We start from the raw sequence: 20,735 nt of genomic DNA, 5'->3' as shown, positions 1-20,735 counted from the left end.
TTTAAATACAGACCGGTAAATTCCGATCCCTGCAGCACACCACTGGTCTTGGGTCATGCACATCATATACCTGCATTGCCATCTTCAAATATTTATGGATGTACTCCAAGGCCCCTCTGTTCTTCATTACTCGCTATGCTATGGGTTGGGCACATCTTCAGAATGACCATTGCTGGCCATTGTGCCACAGTGGGAGGATCTTTTATATGTGCTACACTTTGGTGTGTCAGACCAGGGCAAGACTTACACTGTAAGTGGTAGAGCCCTGGAGAGTGGTGGTGAACTGAGTGAACAGTTGTATGGAAGTGGCGAGTCAGGTGGACAAGTGAAGAAAGCGTTTGGCACTCTGGCCTTCATTGGGAAGGGTATTGATAGAAAAGGTGGGACATCATGTTGCAGCTGTACATGTCGTTCGTGAGACCACATTGTGTGTGGTTCTGCCGCCCAGCTACAGGAAGGATATCATTGAATTGGAAATGGTGCACAAGAGATTCACCAGGAAATTACCTGGGCTTGGGGGCTTGAGTTAAAGGGAGAGGTTGGACAGGCAGATTTGTCTTTAGAGAGTAGGAGGATGAGGGGTGGCCTTATTGAGGTTTACACAATCATGAGTGGCATGGATGTAGTGAATGCTCACACTTTTTCTCCCAGGGTAGAGGATTCTAAAACTAGAGGGCGCAGGCTTAAGATGAGAGGGGAGAGATTTAAAAGAGACCTCAGGGGCAACTTTTTCACTGAGAGGGTGGTCCATATTTGGAATGAGCTGCCAGAGAAAGCTGTAGAAATGGATGCAAGTACAACTTTTAAAAGACATTTGGACAGATGTATTCACAGGAAGTGTTTAGGGGAATGTGGCCCAAATGCAAGCGAATGGGACCAATATGTCAACTTGCTCAGCATCGACAAGGTAGGCTGAAGGGCCTGTTTCCAGATGTATAGCTCTGTCCCATCAGGCTGACCAAAGCCAGATCGTGGTGAGAATGGGAGAGGGTGAATGAGGCCGGGGGGTGTGTGTAAGGGAGGGGTGAGGTGGGCATGAGTTTATAGATGGTGATGGATTGGGTGGAGGAGTGGGAAGAGGGGTGGGGGTGTTCGTGAGGGAGTTGTTGGTGACGCAGGAGTGTGGTTAGTATGGATGGGAGCTGGAAGGTCAGTGTACGTGTGTGTGTGTGTCCTGCCCTGAAACCCCCTGCCCACTATGTCCAGGTGCAGCTGTGTGAACAAGACTGCGTGTGGGAGGGTGAGTGGAGGGTTGGTGGGTCTGTATAATAGACTCTGTGACGGGACTGTGTGTGACGATGTGCGCCCTCAGGTCACTACCTGCAGGTGCTGCTGTGTGAACACGACTGTGTGCGGCAGCTGTCGATCCGCGCTGGCCGCATCTCGCCCATCCACAACTACCTGCCCCTGCACCATGACTTCCTGCAGTACTCCTACTACAGGGGTGAGTGCCCCCGGGGGGGAGCGAGGGTGGGAGAGGAGGGGAGCGAGGGTGGGTGGGACGGGAAAGGAATGAGGGTGGGAAGGAGGGAAGGGGAGCGAGGGGATGTGAGGGGAGGGGATGGTGGGGATGCGGGGAGGGAGAGAGGGGAGGGAGGGGAAGGGTGATGGGAGTGGGCTGGTGGGGCCGGTGGGGCGGTTCAGGACCACAAACTGATACCCCTCCCCCTCCACCCGAATGGCCAACTATGCGCTATCCCTGGAGGCTGGGGGGGGGGGGTTTGCGAGAGCAGGGGGCCAGGGGAGGGAATAGGGGGTCCAGGGCCACACACTGACCCCTCTCTCTCTCTCTCTTGCCCCCCCCCCCCATGGATGACTACAATAGGGGCTCTAGGTGGGGGGTAAGGGAGGTGGAGACCGGGGGGGGGGGGGGGGGGTTAGACCCGGGGCCACACACTGACCCCCTCTCTCTCCCTCCCTGCAGTGGGTGACTATGCGGGGGCTCTGGCTGCCAGCACGTCCTACCTGCTGCTGCATCCTGGAGACCCTGACATGCTGGACAACACCGCGTATTACCGGCTGGAGCTGAGGGCCAGAGGCGAGCCCACCCCAGGGCCGCGGAAGGTCAGTCACACTCCCCTCCCCCACGCAAACCCTACCGCACCGCCCCGCCCTCAGGTGGCGACGGGACAGTTCCCCCCAACCCCACCAGGACAGTTCTCCTCACCCCCAGGACCCCAGCAGGTCAGCACACTCCCCAATGCCAATATTAACTGAAGCCATATGACCTACAAACCTGTACGTCCTTGGAGGGAGGGAGGAAACCAGAGCACCCGGGGGAACCCACACGATGAACGTACAAACTCCATACAACAGTAGCCGTGGTCAGGGCCAAACCTAGTTCTCTGGCACTGTAAGGCAGCAACTGTACCAATGCACCACTGTGCTGCCCCTCTGCAGGCCATGTACTGACCCAGAAATAGCTGCCTGCTCCCAGTGACCCTGTCCTACCTCTCTCCCCGGCTCCAGGTCCCCCAATGCTTCCCGCTCACCCCCCTCTCAATCTCACCCCCACCCCTCCCCTCAAGCTTCAGTCCACTCTCCAGCTGTGGGCCACGTCTGCCTGTGGGGGGCAGCTGCCCAGATGTGGCCCACAGCTGTATGGGACCAGCTGTCCAGACGTGGCCCACAGGTGTATGGAGACAGATGTGGCCCACAGCTGTGTGGTCCTGCTGTGTCCCGAGTGACGGTGTATTCTCCCTCCAGGATATGCTGGACTACATGGAGAGGTACTGGCTGGAGAAGGAGGTACTCCTGGCAGCCAGCGCCGAACACGACTTCGCCTACATCAACCCGGTAGGTGGGCACCCCTCCGGGGGGGAGGGGAGGGAGGTGTTGGGGGAGAGAGGGGCAGCGATGGATGGGGTGGACGGCCGGTGGGGGGTGGGCAGTGGGTGGGATGGTAGTGGAGGGTTCTGTGGTAGGGGGATTGGATTAGTGGTGGATAGGGGGTCATGGAGGGGTCAGTAGGGGGTCATGGAGGGGTCAGTAGGGGGTCAATGGGTTCCTCTCCCCGGGTCTCTGCCCACAGTCTGGTGTCACACGGCAGAACACCGGGCAGGTCGGGGTACAGACAGGGGACGCTGATCCCAATCACCGACCCATCTCCACACAGAAGCTGCCCGACCCGACGGCACTTCCCGCAGCCCCTGACTTATGTCTCCGGCCGTGGGCTTCTGCTGCCACCCTGTGGCTGTGCCCAGGACTGCAGGGGGCACCGCTGCCACCCCGTGGCCGTGCCTGGGACTGCGGGGCAGAGCCAGCCCAGTCTGTGGTGTGAATGTGATAGGAGCCGAATTAGGCCATCTGACCCATCGTCTACCCCGCTATTCAATCATGGCTGATCCATCTCTCCTAACCCCATTCGCCCGCCTTCTACCTACATCCTCTGACACCCGTTCTAATCAAGAATCTATCTATCTGCCTTAAAAATATCCACTGACTTTGCCTCCACAGCCTTCTGTTCAAAGAATTCCACAGATTCACCACCCTCTGACGAAATAAATTCTTCATTATCTCCTTCCTAAAAGAACGACCCTTAATTCTGAGGCTATGCCCCCTAGACTCTCCCACTAGTGGAAACATCCTCTCCACATCCACTCTACCCAAGCCTGAGTCCGAAGAAGAGTTCTAACCCGAAACGTCACCTGGTCCTTTTCTCCAGAAATGCTGCCTGACCTGCTGAGTTACTCCAGCATTTTGTGTCTATCTTCGGTATAAACCAGCATCTACAGTTCCTTCCAAATACAATCTCTCGTGAATTCCGGGACATAGGCAGGGAAACTGTTATGGCTGCAGAGACTCAGGGAACCACCAAACCAATCATACATAAACCACACGCGATATTCTATGCGGGGAAAATGAAAAAAATGGCAACAATATCAAGACATTAGTGCAAAATCACAATTAGAAAGTCCCTGGTAGTGCAAGAGGTGGTCTGTAGTTTTTCCTTGGGTAAGGGTTAGGGTTGAGCAGGTTCAAGTGCCTGATGGTTGTAGGTAAGTAGCTGTTCCAAACCTGATGGCTCCTGCCCGACTGTTTTCACTTTGTCCAGAGATGCTGCCTGACCGGTTGAGTTACTTCAACACTTTGTGTCGATCTGTGGCTGCTGTGTGCTTACAATGTTGTGATGTGTTTGAGTGGTGGAAGTGTGAGGACCGTCCCTGGTGAACAGGTCTGAACGGAGGTTGTTTGTCTGCAGGTTAGCTGGACCATGTCCGGGGAGCTGGAAGAGGAGCTGGAGATTTCCGGCAGGTGGGAGAGAAAGCCGCCGCCGCCGCCGCCCCCAGTATTGATTCACCCCGCACCGCACCGACCCCACGCAGCACCGACCCCGTGTTGCACCGACCGAGGCTGGGGCTCCGTGTCATTCCCTCCCAGATCTGGGGGCACACGGGGGGTGAAATGGGGTGACTGTTGGGGGGGGGGGGGGGGGTTTGAGACGTGGGGTGAGGGGGCTGAGGGGTCAGACTGGGGTGAGGGGTCAGACTGGGGTGAGGGGTCAGTGGGGTGAGGGGTCTGGGTGGGGCTGAGGGGTCAGAATGGGCTGAGGGGTCAGAGTGGGGTGAGGGGTCAGAGTGGGGTGAGGGGTCAGACTGCGGTGAGGGATCAGACTGGGGTGAGGGGTCAGAGTGGGGTGAGGGGTCAGACTCGGGTGAGGGGTCCGGGTGGGGCCTGAGGGGTCAGAATGGGCTGAGGGGTCAGAGTGGGGTGAGGGGTCAGAGTGGGGTGAGGGGTCAGACTGCGGTGAGGGATCAGACTAGGGTGAGGGGCTGCGGTGGGGTTGTTGGGGATGAGTGATAAGGGTGGGTTGAGGGATCAGTGAGAGTGTGGGGTGGGGGGGTGACGCTGTGTGGGGAAGGGGTTTCAGTCACTGATCCCTGCTCCCTGCCCTCTGACCCAGGCGGACGACAGGGGCGGAGACCCTGAGAGCCCCAGTGATGCCAGTGATGCAGCGGAAACGGGCGGAGAGAGCGAGCGAGCCGGAGCAGCGGGAAGGTGTGGCAGCGGCGACTGGCGGGGGGTCCGGGTGACCACTGGCTGTGGGGGAGGGGGAGGGTCTGTGTTTTCTCTGGCCCCCTTGGGGGTAGTCTGATGTCCACTCCAGGGGGCAGTGTCCACTCTGGCCAGGGGATGGCTGGGTCTGATCAGGTCTGCGGGTGGGGGTGGTCTGGGTGGGGCGGGAGGTCCCAGGTTCTGCTGAACGTCTCTCCTCATGGCTGGGGATCCGGGGGGGGGGGGGTTGGGGGGTAAGGGCTGGTGCCCCATCCGCGCAGATACACCGCCCCGAAACCCCACAGGGTGCCCAGGAGAGGGGGGGTGGGGGGGCTTGGTGTAGTAGGGGTGGAATGCAAGGGCTGGGGGGGGGGGGGTTCCCATACCCACTGACAGTCTCTCCCCCCCGCACACAGGGGGCGCGGTGCCCTACAGTGGGGCGAGGGTGGTGAGCGACTCGCGGCAGATGAACGGCAGCCAGAGGGTGTTAATGGACCACGTCATCACCCCCATCGAGTGTCAGCAGCTCTTCCTCGTGGCCAACGTGAGTCTCCCCCCCTCACCTCACCCCTAACCCCCTCAAGGCCCCCCCTCCAAACTCTTCACCCCGCACCCCCTCCCCCCCAATCTCACCCCCGTCATGTCGATTCCCCTACTATTTATATACACCTTTATAAGATCACCCCTCATCCTCCTGCGCTCCAAGGAATAAACTCCCAGCCTGCCCATCCACTCCCTATAGCTCCGGCCTTCGAGTCCTGGCAACATCCTCGTAAATCTTCTCTGCGCTTTTTCCAGCTTAACAGCATCCTTCCTGTAGCAGGGTGACCAAAACTGAGCACAATATTCCAAATGTGGCATCACCGATCTTATATAATGGTGAACTTAACATTCCAACTTCTATGGTCAATACCCTGACTGATGAAGGCCAAAAGCCTTCTTGTTTTGAGTTCAGTCCAGTTTATTGTCATGTGTACCAAGGTACAATGAAAAGCTTTTTTGTTGCGAGCTATCCAATCAGCAAAAAGACTACACATGATTACAATCGAGCTGTCCGCAGTGAACAGATACAGGATAAAGGGAATAACTTACTTTTTCCACCCTATCTGCCCGTGACCCACTTTCAGGAGACTATGCGCCTGAACTCCTGGATCCCTCTGTTCTTCGACACTCTCCAGGGCCCTGCCGTTCACTGTCAATGTTCCAAATACCACACCTTACACGTACCTGCATTAAATTGCATTGGTCGGCCCATTCCTCGGCCCACCTGCTCTGCAGATGGGGGTCGCGCTGTGATCGCTGACACCCCCCTCACTGTCTCTGCCTCCACAGAGCATCACCACGGCGGGCGATGGGTATCGGGGCAAGATGTCGCCTCACACACCCAACGAGCGCTTCGAGGGAGCTACCGTTTACAGAGCCCTGACGGTGAGTGGTGTGGGGGGGGAGGGTTAGACCCACCGCTGGGGAGAGGGGGAGAGGGCAGGTCGCACACTAGCGTTTGCAGAGCCTTGATGGTGAGCGGTGTGGGAGAGTTAGAACTACTGCCCGGGGGGGGGGGGGGGGGGGGGGGGGGAAGGGCGAGGGGGAATGGGACAAAGGGAGGGTGAGGGGGACAGGTCCCACAACATCGTTTACAGAGCACTCATGGTGAGTGGTGTGGGGGTGGGAGGGGGGGCAGGATGGGGGGAAGTGGGCAGATGGAAAGGGGGCATAGAGGGAGGCAGGTTACCCCACATTCCTCATTAATGCCCCCGTCTCTCTCCAGTACGGGGTTGAGGGGCGTATCTCGCTGCGGGGGGCGACGCTGTTCTACGAGGCGAGCGAGAGGGCTCGGGCCATCATCCAGGCCTACTTCATGCTCAACTCCACCCTCTACTTCTCTTACACACACCTGGTGTGTCGCACTGCCATCGAAGGTGAGCCGCTGGGGGGAGCGAGGGGTGTTGTGGCGGGGAGGGGGCTGTGGGTGGAGGGGTGCTGTGGCGGGGAGGGGGCTGTGGCGGGGATGGGGCTGTGGCGGGGAGGGGTGCTGTGGATGGAGGGGGGCTGTGGGGGGATGGGGCTGTGAGGGAGGGGGCTGAGGATGGAGGGGTGCTGTGGCGGGGAGGGGGCTGTGGGTGGAGGGGTGCTGTGGGTGGAGGGGTGCTGTGGATGGAGGGGGGCTGTGGATGGAGGGGTGTTGTGGCGGGGAGGGGTGCTGTGGCGGGGAGGGGTGCTGTGGCGGGGGGGGGTGCTGTGGGTGGAGGGGTGCTGTGAGGGAGGGGGCTGCGGGGGGATGGGGCTGTGGCGGGGAGGGCGCTGTGGGTGGAGGGGGCTGTGGGTGGAGGGGTGCTGTGGATGGAGGGGGGCTGTGGATGGAGGGGGGCTGTGGATGGAGGGGGGCTGTGGCGGGGATGGGGCTGTGGGGGAGGGGGTCACAGCCGGTGCCATTACTCCCCACCTTCACAGCCCCTTCCCTGTGACTAGCAGGTCAGCAGGATAATCGCAATGATCTGAGCCACCCGATCCATGCCGACAACTGCCTACTGGACCCTGATGCCCAGGTGTGCTGGAAGGAGCCGCCTGCTTACACCCACCGTGACTACAGGTACCACAGCACAGGCCATTCGGCCCATTGCATCTACCCCATCTTCAATCATGGCTGATCTATCTTTCCTTCTCAAACCCATTCTCCTGCCTTCTCCCCATAACCCCTGACACCGATAATAATCAAGAATCTGTCAATCTGTGCCTTAAAAATACCCAATGACAGCCTCCACAGCCGCCTGTGGCAATGAATTCCACAGATTCATCACCCTCTGGATAAGTCCTGCTCATCTTTCTGAAGATACGTTCTTTTATTCTGAGGCTATGCCCTCCTTTCCTAGACTCTCCCACAAGTGGAAACATCCTCTCCATATCGACTCTATCTGGTAAGTTTCAATGAGGTGCCCCCTCATCCTTCTAAACTCCAGCGAGTGCAGGCCCAATGACGTCAAACATTCATCACATGTTAACCCATTAATTCCTGGGATCATTCTCGTAAATCTCCTCTGGAACCTCTCCAACGTCAGCACATCGCTCCTCTGATATGGGGCCCAAAACTGCTCACAATACTCTAAACCTGGTGACCAGTGCCTCAGCATTACACCTCTTCTTTGCTATTCCAGCTCTCTTGAAATAAATGCCATCTCGTAGGCATTTTACAAATTCTCTCTCTTGGGACCCAGTACCAACCTGATTTAATCAGTCTACCTGCATATTGAAATCCCACATGATCACTGTAACATTGCCTTTCTTACATGCCGATTGTATCTCCTGATGTAATTTGTACCCTATAACCTGGCTACTGATCGGAGGCCTATAAATAACTCCCATCAGGGTATGTTTACCCTTGCAGTTTCTTAGCTCCACCAACAAGGATTCAGCATCTTCTGATCCTGTCACCCCTTGCAAATTTTATTCCTTAACAGTAGAGCTACCCCACGCTCTCTGCCCACTTGTCTGTCTTTTTGATAATCGTGTAACCTTGAGTATTCAACTCCCAGCTCCGATTCTTCTCCAGCCACGTTTCCCTGGTGCCCTCAATATCGTACCTACTGATTTCTAACCTCACTCTAAGCTCATCCACCTTTGTATCCTATACTGAGTGCATTCAAATATAACACCTTTTGTTCAGTATTCACCACCCCTCGTCTCACATTGTCCTCATTTTGTCTGACGTTAGACTCATCCCTTTCTAAACTTTCTGCCCCATTTCTTAATTTGGAAACTTTGGTAACCTCTCCTGCGCTCTCTTTCCCTTTAACTTCAGCCATGCATTTCCAATTTGATGATCCCACTCCCCCACTATTTAGTTTAAAGCCCCATCTATGGCACTGGTTATATGGTTTGTCAGGACACTGCTCCCAGCCGGATTCCAGTGGTCTGTGCCATCAGAACATATCCTTCCTTCCCCAATACTGGTGCCAATGTGCAGGAAATTCAAATCCACTTCTCCCACACCAATCTTTGAGCCACACATTCATCTCTTAACACGTTAACCTTCTTGATCCTCTGCTAACTCGCACGTGGCTCAGGGAGCAATCCGGAGAATATTACCTTTTTAGTTCTGCTTTTTAATTTAGTCCCGAACCTGGGCACCAGGCAGGCAACACAGCCTTTGGGACTCTCAATACCTCTCAATACCCCTCACTCACCCCCACCACCCCCTCACTAACCCCCCCCACCCCCCACCCCCACCCCCCACACACAACCCCCCATCACTACCCCGGCCCCTGAATAATTGTGTTCTCCCGCAGCGCCATTCTCTACCTGAACGGTGATTTTGACGGCGGGGAGTTTATTTTCACGGAGCCCGACGCCAAGACTGTCACAGTGAGTTGTGAGATCCCCCCCCCCCGATCCAAACCGCCGCTCTGATCTGAATCTCCACCGGATAAAAACGATTCCCCCCCACCGACCTGATCAACCCACTCCCCATCACGAACCCCACCCCTCATTCCGACCCACCCCTTACAATTCCCCCCTAAACACCTCGCCCCCTCCAACCTGATCCGACTCCCCCCACCTCCCCCAGACTGTCTGCTGCACTCCCTCTCCCCCCAGTCTAACTCTAAACCCCAATCCTTCGGGACCAACTCTTCCCCCCAGGCGGCGGTGAAACCTCGCTGCGGCCGGATGGTGGGCTTCTCGTCGGGAGGGGAGAACCCCCACGGGGTGATGGCCGTGACCCGTGGGCAGCGCTGCGCCGTCGCACTGTGGTTCACCCTCGACCCACACTTCCGAGAGCAGGTGAGGCCCTCATGGAGGGAGGGAAGAGGAGGGAGGGGAGGAGTGCGGGGGTTGGGGAGAGGAGATTGAAGTCAAGTCAAGTTTATTTGTCACATACACATACGAGATGTGCTGTGAAATGAAAGTGGCAATGCTCGCGGACTTTTGTGCAAAAGACAAACAACCAAACAAACTATAAACACAATCATAACACACATATTCTTTTACATAATAAATAATGGAAGGAAAAACGTTCAGTAGAGTTAGTCCCTGGTGAGATAGGCGTTTACAGTCCGAATGGCCTCTGGGAAGAAACTCCTTCTCGATCTCTCCGTTCTCACCGCATGGCAACGGAGGCGTTTGCCTGACCGTAGCAGCTCGAACAGTCCGTTGCAGGGGTGGAAGGGGTCTCTCATGATATTGTTGGCTCTGGAGTTGCACCTCCTGATGTATAGTTCCTGCAGGGGGGCAAGTGAAGTTCCCATAGAGCGTTCGGCCGAACGCACTACTCTCTGCAGAGACTTCTTGTCCTTGGCAGAGCAATTCCCAAACCAGATGGTAATGTTCCCGGACAAGATGCTTTCCACCGCCGCTGCGTAGGAGCACTGGAGGATCCTCGGAGACACTCTGAATTTCCTCAATTGCCTGAGGTGGTAAAGGCGCTGCCTTGCCTTACTCACGAGTGCTGAGGCGTGTGATGCCCATGTCATAGCCTCGGAGATGTGGACTCCCAGATATTTAAAACAGTTCACCCTATCCACAGGAAGGGGTTAAGGGAGGGAGGGATGGGAGGAGTGCGGGGGAAGAGGATGGAAGGGAGAGCAGTGGTGAGGGGGAGGAGGGTCATAGAATGCAACATTTAAAAGACATCTCAACAGGTACATGGATAGGACAGCTTTAGAGGGATATGGGCCAAACGCAGGCATGTGGGACGTGTAGATGGGTCACCTTGGTCAGTGTGAAGGGGTTGGGCGTTAATAGCCTGTGTCGGTGCTGGGTGACTGTGGCTCTGTTTTGCTGCAGGAACGGATCAAGGCGGACGAGGCGATGGAGCTGATTTCACTTCAGCAGCAACTGGACGGCAGAGTTGAAGTAAACCCACGGGACGAACTGTGAATCTTCAGTCTATAATGTATTTATTTAAATCTCCCAGCAACCCCGTAGAATGTTCTAATGTGCTCTATAAATGCTAATTTAATTTGTTCACAGATTTTTACTAACAGTTATTGTCTTCCAGTTGAACCGCACCGGCTGTCTCCCACTGGAGGTTGGGCCTTGTATAGGCCTGGTCCCCGGGAAGGCCTGGGCCTGTGGTAGGCCGGGTCCCCGGATAGGCCTGGTTCCCGGGTATGCTTGGGTCTGTGGTCGGCCGGGTCCTTGTGGATCTGGGCCTAGTATGGGGTTGGTCCTAAGGTGGGCCTGCTGCCTGCTGAGCCTGGTTGAAGGATCCCTCTCCATTGCCCCACCAACGGTAGATGGCGGCATCTTACCCACTCCCGCAGCTCCAGAGAGCCATCCCCACTGGTCACACACAGCTGCCTAGAGCTACTCTCCGTCACTAACCAAACTGTGCCAGGAGTGTGTGATGGGTCTGTGCGGAGGGAGTTTCACTATGTGTCTGACCCTTGGAATGTGTGATGGAACAGTGGAGGGAGCTTCGCTCTGTGTCTGACCCCGAGAGTATGATAGCACGGTACAGAGGGAGCTTCACTTGGGGGTCATTGTGTGTTTATCAGCCCTCATGTGGTGGTGCCCACCTGTGTGAAGTGAACTGTACAGCTGAACTTTCTGTTTCTGCACTGATGTCCTGGACAGAGGCTTCACTGTTCAAATATCGGGTGTATTATTTCGGTGTGTTCAAAACTTGTGGTTTGATTTACTGCGGGTGCTTTGTGTTTACATGCTGCACAGGAAACTATAATATTGTGGTTAAAAATCGTTATTTATAAAATGATTATTTTATAGATACTATTAAAGTTTATTATCTTTGTGAAACGTGTTTCGTCCATGAATTATTCTATTTTTTTTCTATTTGACAATGCAATTTTTTTTAATGAAAGGTGAGACACTTGATTTTGTCAATAAGAGTTCAGCTGCCTGTGAAGACCTCAGTTGTGCAATAAACAGCTTATGACATTCCCGTTTCCACACGCAGAGAACGTAACCGGGCAAGGAGTCCTCGGGGCTGAGAGCCTGCCTCACTGTTTAATTCAATCATGGCTGATCTATGCTGGCCACGACTCCACCCCTGCACCTTTTCCCCACAACGTTCTGTTCCTCGATGAATTCAATATTTATTCACCCCTATTTTAACTACTAATGATCCAGCCTGGCCTGGCTTAGACAGGTCTCAGATCTGCTGCATCACCATCCCTGCCTCAGCTTCACTCTGTGTGGGGGCAGGATGCACCCCATGGTTGTACGGGTGGAGTGGGGGTTAGAGACAGTTGGGGAGGGAGGGTGGTTTAACCCCTTTCTGTTTTGGGAGTCCTTAAGGATGGATGGATGGTTCAGTTCACCTCCACACCGCGATGGTGTGTACAGCTGCAACATAAAGGCAGCATTCAGCGGTGAGGGAGCACGATTACAGCATCTGGTCACGAATGGAGGTTTTGCTGTGAACTGTTCTGTCTTCTGGACATAAAAACTGAAATGACAGTCACCAGTATCTTGAGAAATCTTTAATTGAATGCTTAATACTGCAAAAGAAAAATAAGAGTTGCGGTGGAACTTTATACAAGAAGCGCTCTAAAGTGCATCAAATCCAACACATGGCGACAAAGTTACGCAGGTTGAAATACAAATACCATTTTCAAACACTACTCTCAACCTGCTACCATCCTGCCATCTCCTCTCCTCCCCTGCCCTTCCCCCCCCCCCCCCTCCCCTCACCTCCCCTCTCCTGTCCTGGGTTGCTGCAATTAGTTAAACACTCACTGCAAACGGACTCGGCTGCCGCCGCTTGCGACAATGGATAGTGTACCCGCAATCACCAGGAACAGTAGCCGAGACTGAGTTTCCAACCAGCCAATGTTGGTGCACAAACTGTTGACCATCTTTACAATTATGGTTGGACCACCGCAAACATATATTTATTTTTTCAAAAAAGCCTGTCAAAAAGCTCCAGAGATATTTACAACATGAAATGAAGACTGACCAGATAGTTCAATATTCTGAAATACACTGCAGGAAACCCCATTTAAATTTCAGCAGATCTCATTTCATTGTCTGCCACTCTGTCAGTCTGTCACAGCCACACTCTCTACAGAACCAATGCTCTCTGTTCTCTCCCTCTCCTGGCACAGAATGCATTTCACACTGTTCACTGCCTCAGCTGCAAGTGGCTCTGGTGCCACAGAGGATGGCACCAGCGCTCAGCACCCGAGCGAATTACTGAGCCTAGTGGCTGGCTCTGTGTGAAAGGCTGATACTGCACCCCCCCCCCCCCCCCCCAACACACAAATTGTGGGATTTGTGTAGTCACACAGCCCGTGGCAGGCAGGCAGTGCTGCTGGATTGTACACATTAATCATTTACTGAGGATTGCCAGAGGAAAGTGCTGTAGAATTGGCCAAAATTTGCCAGATTGTTTTCGAGTTACTGGATATTAAACAGCAACTGTCTACAAGGATTATCTTTCCATTCTACATCTACAGGTTTGTAACAATTGTGAATTGGTGAAAAAGAGTGGTCTCTGCATGGCAGAGTGTGGCTGTTGCAGACATCACCCCACTTCAGAGTTAGAGGAATTCCCACAAGATGACCCCTACTCCCGGCAATAGCACCAAGCTGCTCACAGTTCACCAATAGGACAGTCTGCAGCAAAACATCCAGATGAATACAAAATTAACATTGAAATCTAGGACTCTCAGATGAAACAGATGCAACACTCAGATCACCCAGCACCTGTTCAAGTAGGAGAACAACACACAGTATGTAAACAGTCACGATACACGTGGTGACTTCAGTCAAAGCTTTAACGAGTTTAATGATCAGCGTCCCACCCACACCAGTCCAGCCCGGGCTAGTCACCGTCTCACTCATGCTAGGTCAGGCTGGGCCGGGCCAGGCCAGTCACCGTCTACCCAGTGACAGCGTGTCAAAGTGTTGGCTAATTTAATTCAGGCTGTCAGCGACAAGTGGGGCAACCTCCATTTCCTTGCCTCTTCACAGCTCCAGTCAGCACAGCCTGGGACGTGCAGACATCCAGCAGTGATGCGTTCCCACTCACTCTGCCCGCACCAGAGGGCCAGCTTTAACCAAATAACCAGGACCAGCTCGCTCACTGACAGCAAGCGAGCAATCGGCCAGGAGGACCATTGGAAGCCAGGCAGTGTTGAGCTGCCATTAACCAGCAGCAAGCCAGCGGCAGGTTTAAATAGTAAACGGGTGAGCTGGTTACCACTGCAGGGCTGGGACTAAACTAACCGTTCACAGGCATTGAGCAGGCCATGCCCTGATGTACTGAGACGGTCATTGCCGTAAATAGCAACAATGAGGGGCTGTAACACCCTCCTTCACCGTTACAGCGGCAAGTTACAGCTACCCAATCTCAACCCTGGTGCGAAATACCCTGGGGTCAGTTACCAAGTGCAAGTAAGGATCGGTGCAGCGAGGAAGGGAGGAGGGTCCTTTGCCCAGCCTGTCCACACTCCCTCTGCCCCTTAAGCACTCCCTCTACCCCCTCACAGTGCAGGCACGCTCAGCTGAGGAGGAGGGTGATCCGTTCTAAACAGGAAGAGATGCATAAGTACAGCTGTTATAAATCCCACATAGCCCCTTGAGCACCCTATAAGCTTTGATACAGCTACCGAAAATGGGCAGTTTGGGCTTAAGACAAAAAATGTAAAATAAAGATATAAAACAAAACTAGGTTAAGTGCAACCGATACGAATAGTGTGAGAATACTCAGAGTATAGACATCGTGCTCCAACAGCGTGGTCAGTGAAGGGTTAGGAAGATTGTCTCTTGGGCGGGGAAGTGGAATTCCCATCACTCTCCCTCTTCCTTGATCCGCTGTTTACTGCGGCGCCCGTCCACATCAAACCCAAAGTCATTCCAGTCGTCGCGGGGAGGGAAAGAGATGGTCTGGCGCAGGGTGAAGCGGACAGCGTCGATGACTCGCTCACCGCGCGTCTCGTTCTGGGAGCCCAGGCTGGCGGTAGAAGCACTGCTGCTGTTTCTCAGGAGTTGGGGGGCGTTGGTGAAGTCCAGAGACTGTCTGTGGTCAAGTATTCCTTTCCAGATGGCGTGGCGGTACTGATCCGGGATCTTGAGGCTGATCAGATCCTGAATCGGGGTTGAGGAAAGGACAGCATTAGTTATTGACAGGCAGCAACTCGAACAGAGAGAGGCTCTGACGTGGAATGTTGCCCATGCCGCGTTCAGACCGCTAACTTGGACAGGCCGAGCCGGAGACTTTGTTAGCGTTGGCAAACTCTGACCAAACCGTACCGAATTCAAACTCGAGATCTATGCTCCAACACCTTAAACGATGAATGAAGTCCAGACCCTGGGCTCGGCAGGGACCGCACAGTTCACTGAACTAATTGCATTGAATGATAATCCAACATTTCCCTTTAAATACACCTTTCCCATTTACACAGAGTCCTGCCTTATCCTTTACCAAGGCTCGAGGTGACTCAAGTGACAAGGATACACCTCCCTGCATGGACTAACTCATGGACTGTGCACCAAAAACCCTCCATGTTTCAGCATTGGCAAGGGAAGGGATATCACCCCAAGGGGCCACATGAGTGGCAAGGGTGCCGGGTAAAATTATGATTTTTGGGAACACTACCAAATATAACGCTAATGAATGTATTAGTCGTGGAGAATGTTGGAGGAATTTTGCACAGTTCTTCTGTAGATATTTTTTATCGTGAATAACGTTTATTTTTAATTTTTTTTAAATCTCAGCATTGTGTCCATTTCATGTTCATGATATACAGTAGGAGCAGAATTAGGCCATTCGAGTCTACTCCACCATTCAATCACAGGTGATCTATCCTTCTCTCTCAACCCCATTCTTTGCCTTCTCCCCATAAGCCCTGACACCCTTATTAATCTTGAGTCTGTCAATCTCTGCCTTAAAAATACCCATGACTTGGCCTCCACAGCCATCTGTGGGAATGAATTGCACAGATTCACCATCATCTGACTAAATTCTCCATTCTAAAGGTGCGTCACTTTATTCTGTGGCTGTGGCCTCTGGTCCTAGATCCTCCCAGTAGTGGAAACTTCCTCTCCACATCCCCTCTATCCAGGCCTTTCACTATTGGGGATGTTTCAATGAGGTCCATCCTCATCCTTTCAAACTCCAGTTAGTTTCCCCAAACAAACACCGACTTCACACTCTGAACTTTGGCTGGTCCTTGGTGGAGCTGGCAGAGGGACAGTTAGATCACCTGTAAGGAGAGCCGGGGCCTGCTCCCTAGTCAAACGGAGTAAAGATGGGAAGGACTCTCCCATCGGCATGGGGGACTTCCTGCACTCGTCTCTGCACGCACCTTGTCCGAGATCCAAGGCCCACAGGGGCTCCCAAATGACAGTAAACAATTACATTGCTTTCCCAGCCACAGTCAAGATATTGAGGAGCTTGATCTGACCCACACTCGCACCACCTTTTAGTTGATACCAAGGTTATAGAAAGCTTGATGAAACCCAGAGAGATGAGAGTCAGATACTCACATCCATGGTAAAATGCTCGATCTGGTAAATATTCATCAGCCCCTGGGTGGTGAAATACTCCAAACATGATGCACATCCGGCTCTGGCCAGGAAACTGTCGGCAGAGAGGATAAGATTGATTAGCACTGCGTGTTCTCAAGCTCCTTCACAACTCACCAAACCGTCCCCGAACCAGGCAGCAAGCCAGACAGAAACACAAAGCAGAGGCGCGTCTGCAGTGTGTGAGCTTCGAGCCACGGGGAGGGGGGGCTTCTCGGCCAAGGAGGCGGCACTGTAGGAAACACTGGAACAATGTCACACCCAGGGAACAGTGCGGGCACCTATGATGATGGGGTGAACCCAGGGGGGGGGGGGGGGATGGGCAGAGAGAGCTCCTGTTACACTGCAGTGCTCCCTCAGTATCGCACGGGGCGGTGAGCGAACATGGGGAGCTTGGGCAGGTACGTGAACAAGCAATCCTAAGAGATTCTATAAGTGCAGTAAGGCTAAAAGAGTAACTATGAAGAGAATGGGGTCCCTTAAAGATCAATCTTTGCACTGAGCCACAGGATATGGGTGTTTATGTGCTGTATCACTCTGAATTAATTACAGACACCCTCACTGGGGAATTACCTCTCAATGTCCAAATTTGACTCCAACCCTAGACCTGTGATTCACAGGGCAACGGCATCAGGCTGGAGACCACAGGCAACGGTGTTGCTGCAGCCCCTCCCGCAGCCAGGAGTTGGCCAGCTCTCCTCCACTGGTCAGTCCTACAGTGTCCCAGCGTTACAGTAGTCCCCCTGCAACCCAGGGCTCTGGCAGCCTCTCACTCTGCACTGAGCTTTCCTCCACCCTCGCTCACCTTGGGCGGCAAGCTGTGAGCAGCACCCACAGCTGGTGGATCAACAAAGCCGAGTTTGAAGAGGGCAGGGTTTTGGCGGCGGAGGCTGGTGTGGAGAGGTGGGGAAGGGTGGAGGTGGCTTCAATGGATCACACTTACAGAGCGCTGGGATGGGAAGAGGCTTCACACAATCTAAATGCTGGCTCTGGGTCTCAGTGCAACAACTTCAACAGATCACATGGTTCTCCATATCCACACTGTGATCCACAGAACTACCAACTTCAGGTTGAGTTGACCCTTAAGATTCCAGCTGCTCCAACCAGGATGGTGAGGAGTGCGGGCGAAGGAAGACCTGAGATGGCTATGGCTGCATTGTGGGTATGGTGGGACCTTGGGAACAGGCTGCAGTCAAGGCCAGGAGAAGCAGAGAGAGCTATTTTAATTGCTTGTAATCCAGGAGAGTTACTCAGATGCTGTTTAGCTGGAAAGAGTGCCGAGAAGATTTACGAGGATGTTGCCAAGATTGGAGAGCTTGGGCTCGATACTAGGGCTTCATTCCTTTCAACGCAGGAGGCTGCAGGATGATCTTATAGAGGTGTATAAGATCATGAGGGGAATAGATAGGGTGGAGGAGAGCTGGCACAGTCTTTTACTCCGAGTAGGGGAATTGAGAACGAGGACATAGACTTAAGGTGAGAGAGGAAAGGATTTAATAGGAACCCAAGAGGCAACTTTTTCATACAAAACTTGGAGGCTGTATGGAACGAGTGGCCAGAGGTGGTAGTTGAGACAGATACTATCATGACATTTAAAAATCATTTGGACAGGTACAGTACATGGATAGGAAAGGTTTAGAAGGATATGGGCCAAATGCAGGTGGGTAAACTCCGTGTAGATGAGGCATGTTGGTCAGCATGGGCAAGTTGGGCCAAAGGGCCTGTTTCCAAGCTGTATGCAAGGTGAGGCGACTGGGAGCTGGCGTGACGGTTTGGGAAGCCGTTTGCAGGGATGGTACACACAGAGCGAGAGGCACCCCACCACCAACGCAGCATAAAGAGGAAGTCATGAATCAAGTCACCACCTCTGACCTGGAGATGCTGTTGTCCGATGGGTATGGCGGGGGGGGCGTGCAGTGGGACGTGGAGGCCATCGGCGAGGTCAAGCCTTGCGTGGGGCTCAGGCCGTTCATCTCTCCGTTCATCTGCATCGGGATGCTCATCATCTGAGGCACTGAGGATGCACAACATCTGGTCAGAATGCATGTGCAGACTCACACACTCGCACGCACACCCACCCAATCGCGGCACTGGCTCACCCCACCAGCCTCCACCTCACAAAGTGAGTGAGTGAATGAGGGAACAAACACCAGTTGGCAGGGCAGCAACATAGCGGAGAGGGCGAGAGGGAAGGAAGGAAGGAGGAGGGGTACACAAGGAGGGACACTGGGATGGATGTAAGTTCATAAGTCATAGGAGCAGAAGTAGGCCATTTGGCCCATCAAGTCCACTCTGCCATTCAATCACGGCTGATCTATTTTTCCCTCTCAACCCCATTCTCCTGCCTTCTCCCCGTAACCCCTGACACCCTTACCAATCAAGTATCTGCCTTAAAAATACCCAATGACTTGGCCTCCACAACCGTCTGTGGCAATGAATTCACAGATAGGCTAATGAAATTCCTCCTCATCTCCTTCCTAAAGATTTGTCCTTTTATTTTGGGGCTATGGCTTCTAGTCTTAGACTCCTCCCTGTAGGAAGGGAACAAGGTAGCGGAAGGAGAAGGGGGAGGGAGGAGACGGATCCTTTGCCGCCCCTCTCCTCTCCTGCCTAACACGCCAGCTGCTAGAGCCTGTGGCGTGGCTCCAGAGGACAGACCTGGATTCCTTGAACTCTTCCACTGCCCACGGTGCCGGGGGTACTGGGTTGAGCTATCACGGCCACAGGAGATATTCCCACAAAGGCCCGCCTCATTCCTCGTCCCACCCCCTTCCCTGTCGCAGTGCTGGAGATGAGTTCTGGTCGAGGTGTAGCCCTGATCAGCAGCCATCACTGTGCCAGAGTCGGAGGGAAAGTGTCAACGACTATTCTGCCACTCAAGGTATCACCTTCAACTGTCCCAATGTGACTTGATATCTGAAAACGGAACCTTCACTTAAGGCCCTGAACACTGGCTCACTGACTAATCGCAAATACTAGGCAGTTCAACGCTTAGCCTGGTAAAAGAGCGGCACCTGCCCGCCCCACTATCCCTATCCCAGTGCAAGGCCCCCTATCCTTTGTTTAGTTTAGAGATACAGCACGGAAACAGGCCCTTTGGCCCATCGAGTCCGCGCCGACCAGTGATCACACTTGTTATTCCTACATACTGGTGACAATTTACAGAAGGCAATTAACCCAAAATATGCACTTCTTTGGACTGTGGGAGAAAACCAGAGCACCTGGAACAATCCCATGAGGTCACAGGGGGAATGGATAAACTTCATACAGACAGCACCCAGAGCCAGGATCGAACCAAGGTCGTTGATGCTGTGAGGCAGAAGCGCTACTGCTGCGCCATTGTGCCTCCCACAGTGGAGGGAGAAGGAATGCAGAGTGAAAATTGGATGGAGCCGACACCAGGATACATCCATTAACAATGTGAATATGTTCTGGCGCAGAGGGGGACCAATTGGAAACAGCTCCTAGCCAGGCCAACAACAAAGTTGGCAATTCAGAAATGGGCAGACGAGCTAGAGGGCAGTGTGGTCCTGAGAGGTTAGGGTGGAGTTGGTGCTGGAGATGGGAGGAGATGGAGAAAAGGGATGCCCATTGGCCAGGGAGGGTGAGGCAGGTGAGCACTGGAGGGAATGTAAAGATGGCACTTACCCATGTTGCCCGGCATGGCGGCCTGTGCGAGTGTGTTGCGTTGCGGGCTGATGAGCTGGCTGACCGAAGGCAGCTTGTTCCCCATGCTGTGCATCTTGTTCATCGGCGGGGGCGAAGGCCCGAAGGATTGCTGTGACTGCATCGATGGCCTGAAGGTGAAGAGGGGAATAATAAATCACTGCAACACAATCCCCATTTCAACATCTCTTTACCCAGAGAACAAAGGAACATGTTCACTCACAACACTGAACCCAGGGCCAGCATGAGGCACCACCCGCCCCACCAATATTTCTTCCCAACTCTCCACAGAGTACATCAAGGTGCACCTTGCATACACATACACGGGTCCTCCCAAAGATCATGCAATGTTGGTGCAGGGTCCAGACCCAAAATGTCAACCATCCCACACACGGCCTTACAGATGCCGCCTGCCCTCCGAGTTCCTCTAGCTGTTTGTGTTAATGCTTCTTATTTCAGCATCTGCAATCACTGGTGTCTCAAACATCTAATTGACCAGTGTGTTGTGAACAATCTGGCGAGCAAGGTTTCTATTGCACCTTTACCTCACTGTACTTGCGCATACAATAATCTCCACTTGAATTAGACTC

The 20,735-nt window shown here is 53.7% G+C and overlaps 2 protein-coding genes across 7 annotated transcripts in view; one reads left to right on the top strand and one right to left on the bottom strand.

Annotated features, from left to right (window-relative positions):
* The window catches only part of LOC116979821 (prolyl 3-hydroxylase 2-like), a 40,946-nt gene extending 29,201 nt beyond the window's left edge, over positions 1-11,745 (top strand). For 2 of the 3 annotated variants that reach the window (XM_033031685.1, XM_033031687.1), the window contains exons 4-15: positions 1,313-1,444; positions 1,925-2,064; positions 2,707-2,796; positions 4,202-4,254; positions 4,904-4,998; positions 5,412-5,539; positions 6,328-6,423; positions 6,764-6,914; positions 7,465-7,585; positions 9,279-9,354; positions 9,631-9,771; positions 10,774-11,745. In XM_033031685.1, coding sequence (XP_032887576.1) covers positions 1,313-1,444; positions 1,925-2,064; positions 2,707-2,796; positions 4,202-4,254; positions 4,904-4,998; positions 5,412-5,539; positions 6,328-6,423; positions 6,764-6,914; positions 7,465-7,585; positions 9,279-9,354; positions 9,631-9,771; positions 10,774-10,866 — 1,316 coding nt within the window. In that variant the 3' untranslated portion in view covers positions 10,867-11,745. The remainder of the gene's footprint in view (positions 1-1,312; positions 1,445-1,924; positions 2,065-2,706; positions 2,797-4,201; positions 4,255-4,903; positions 4,999-5,411; positions 5,540-6,327; positions 6,424-6,763; positions 6,915-7,464; positions 7,586-9,278; positions 9,355-9,630; positions 9,772-10,773) is intronic. The other variant, XM_033031686.1, reaches the window with a different exon arrangement.
* Positions 11,746-12,416: 671 nt separating this feature from the next.
* Positions 12,417-20,735, bottom strand: part of tp63 (tumor protein p63) — a 109,293-nt gene continuing 100,974 nt past the window's right edge. For 3 of the 4 annotated variants that reach the window (XM_033031688.1, XM_033031689.1, XM_033031691.1), the window contains 5 exons: positions 20,128-20,276; positions 18,352-18,493; positions 16,441-16,534; positions 12,643-15,039; positions 12,417-12,603 (listed from right to left, as the gene is read on the bottom strand). In XM_033031688.1, coding sequence (XP_032887579.1) covers positions 14,743-15,039; positions 16,441-16,534; positions 18,352-18,493; positions 20,128-20,276 — 682 coding nt within the window. In that variant the 3' untranslated portion in view covers positions 12,417-12,603; positions 12,643-14,742. Of the gene's footprint in view, positions 12,604-12,642; positions 15,040-16,440; positions 16,535-18,344; positions 18,494-20,127; positions 20,277-20,735 lie in introns of those variants that run through there. The other variant, XM_033031690.1, reaches the window with a different exon arrangement.

This window comes from Amblyraja radiata, chromosome 13 (assembly GCF_010909765.2).
Source record: "Amblyraja radiata isolate CabotCenter1 chromosome 13, sAmbRad1.1.pri, whole genome shotgun sequence".
NCBI classification, from domain to species: domain Eukaryota; kingdom Metazoa; phylum Chordata; class Chondrichthyes; order Rajiformes; family Rajidae; genus Amblyraja; species Amblyraja radiata.
The sequence above is the reverse complement of the archived record's forward strand: the minus strand, read 5'-3'. Positions and strand labels throughout refer to the sequence as shown.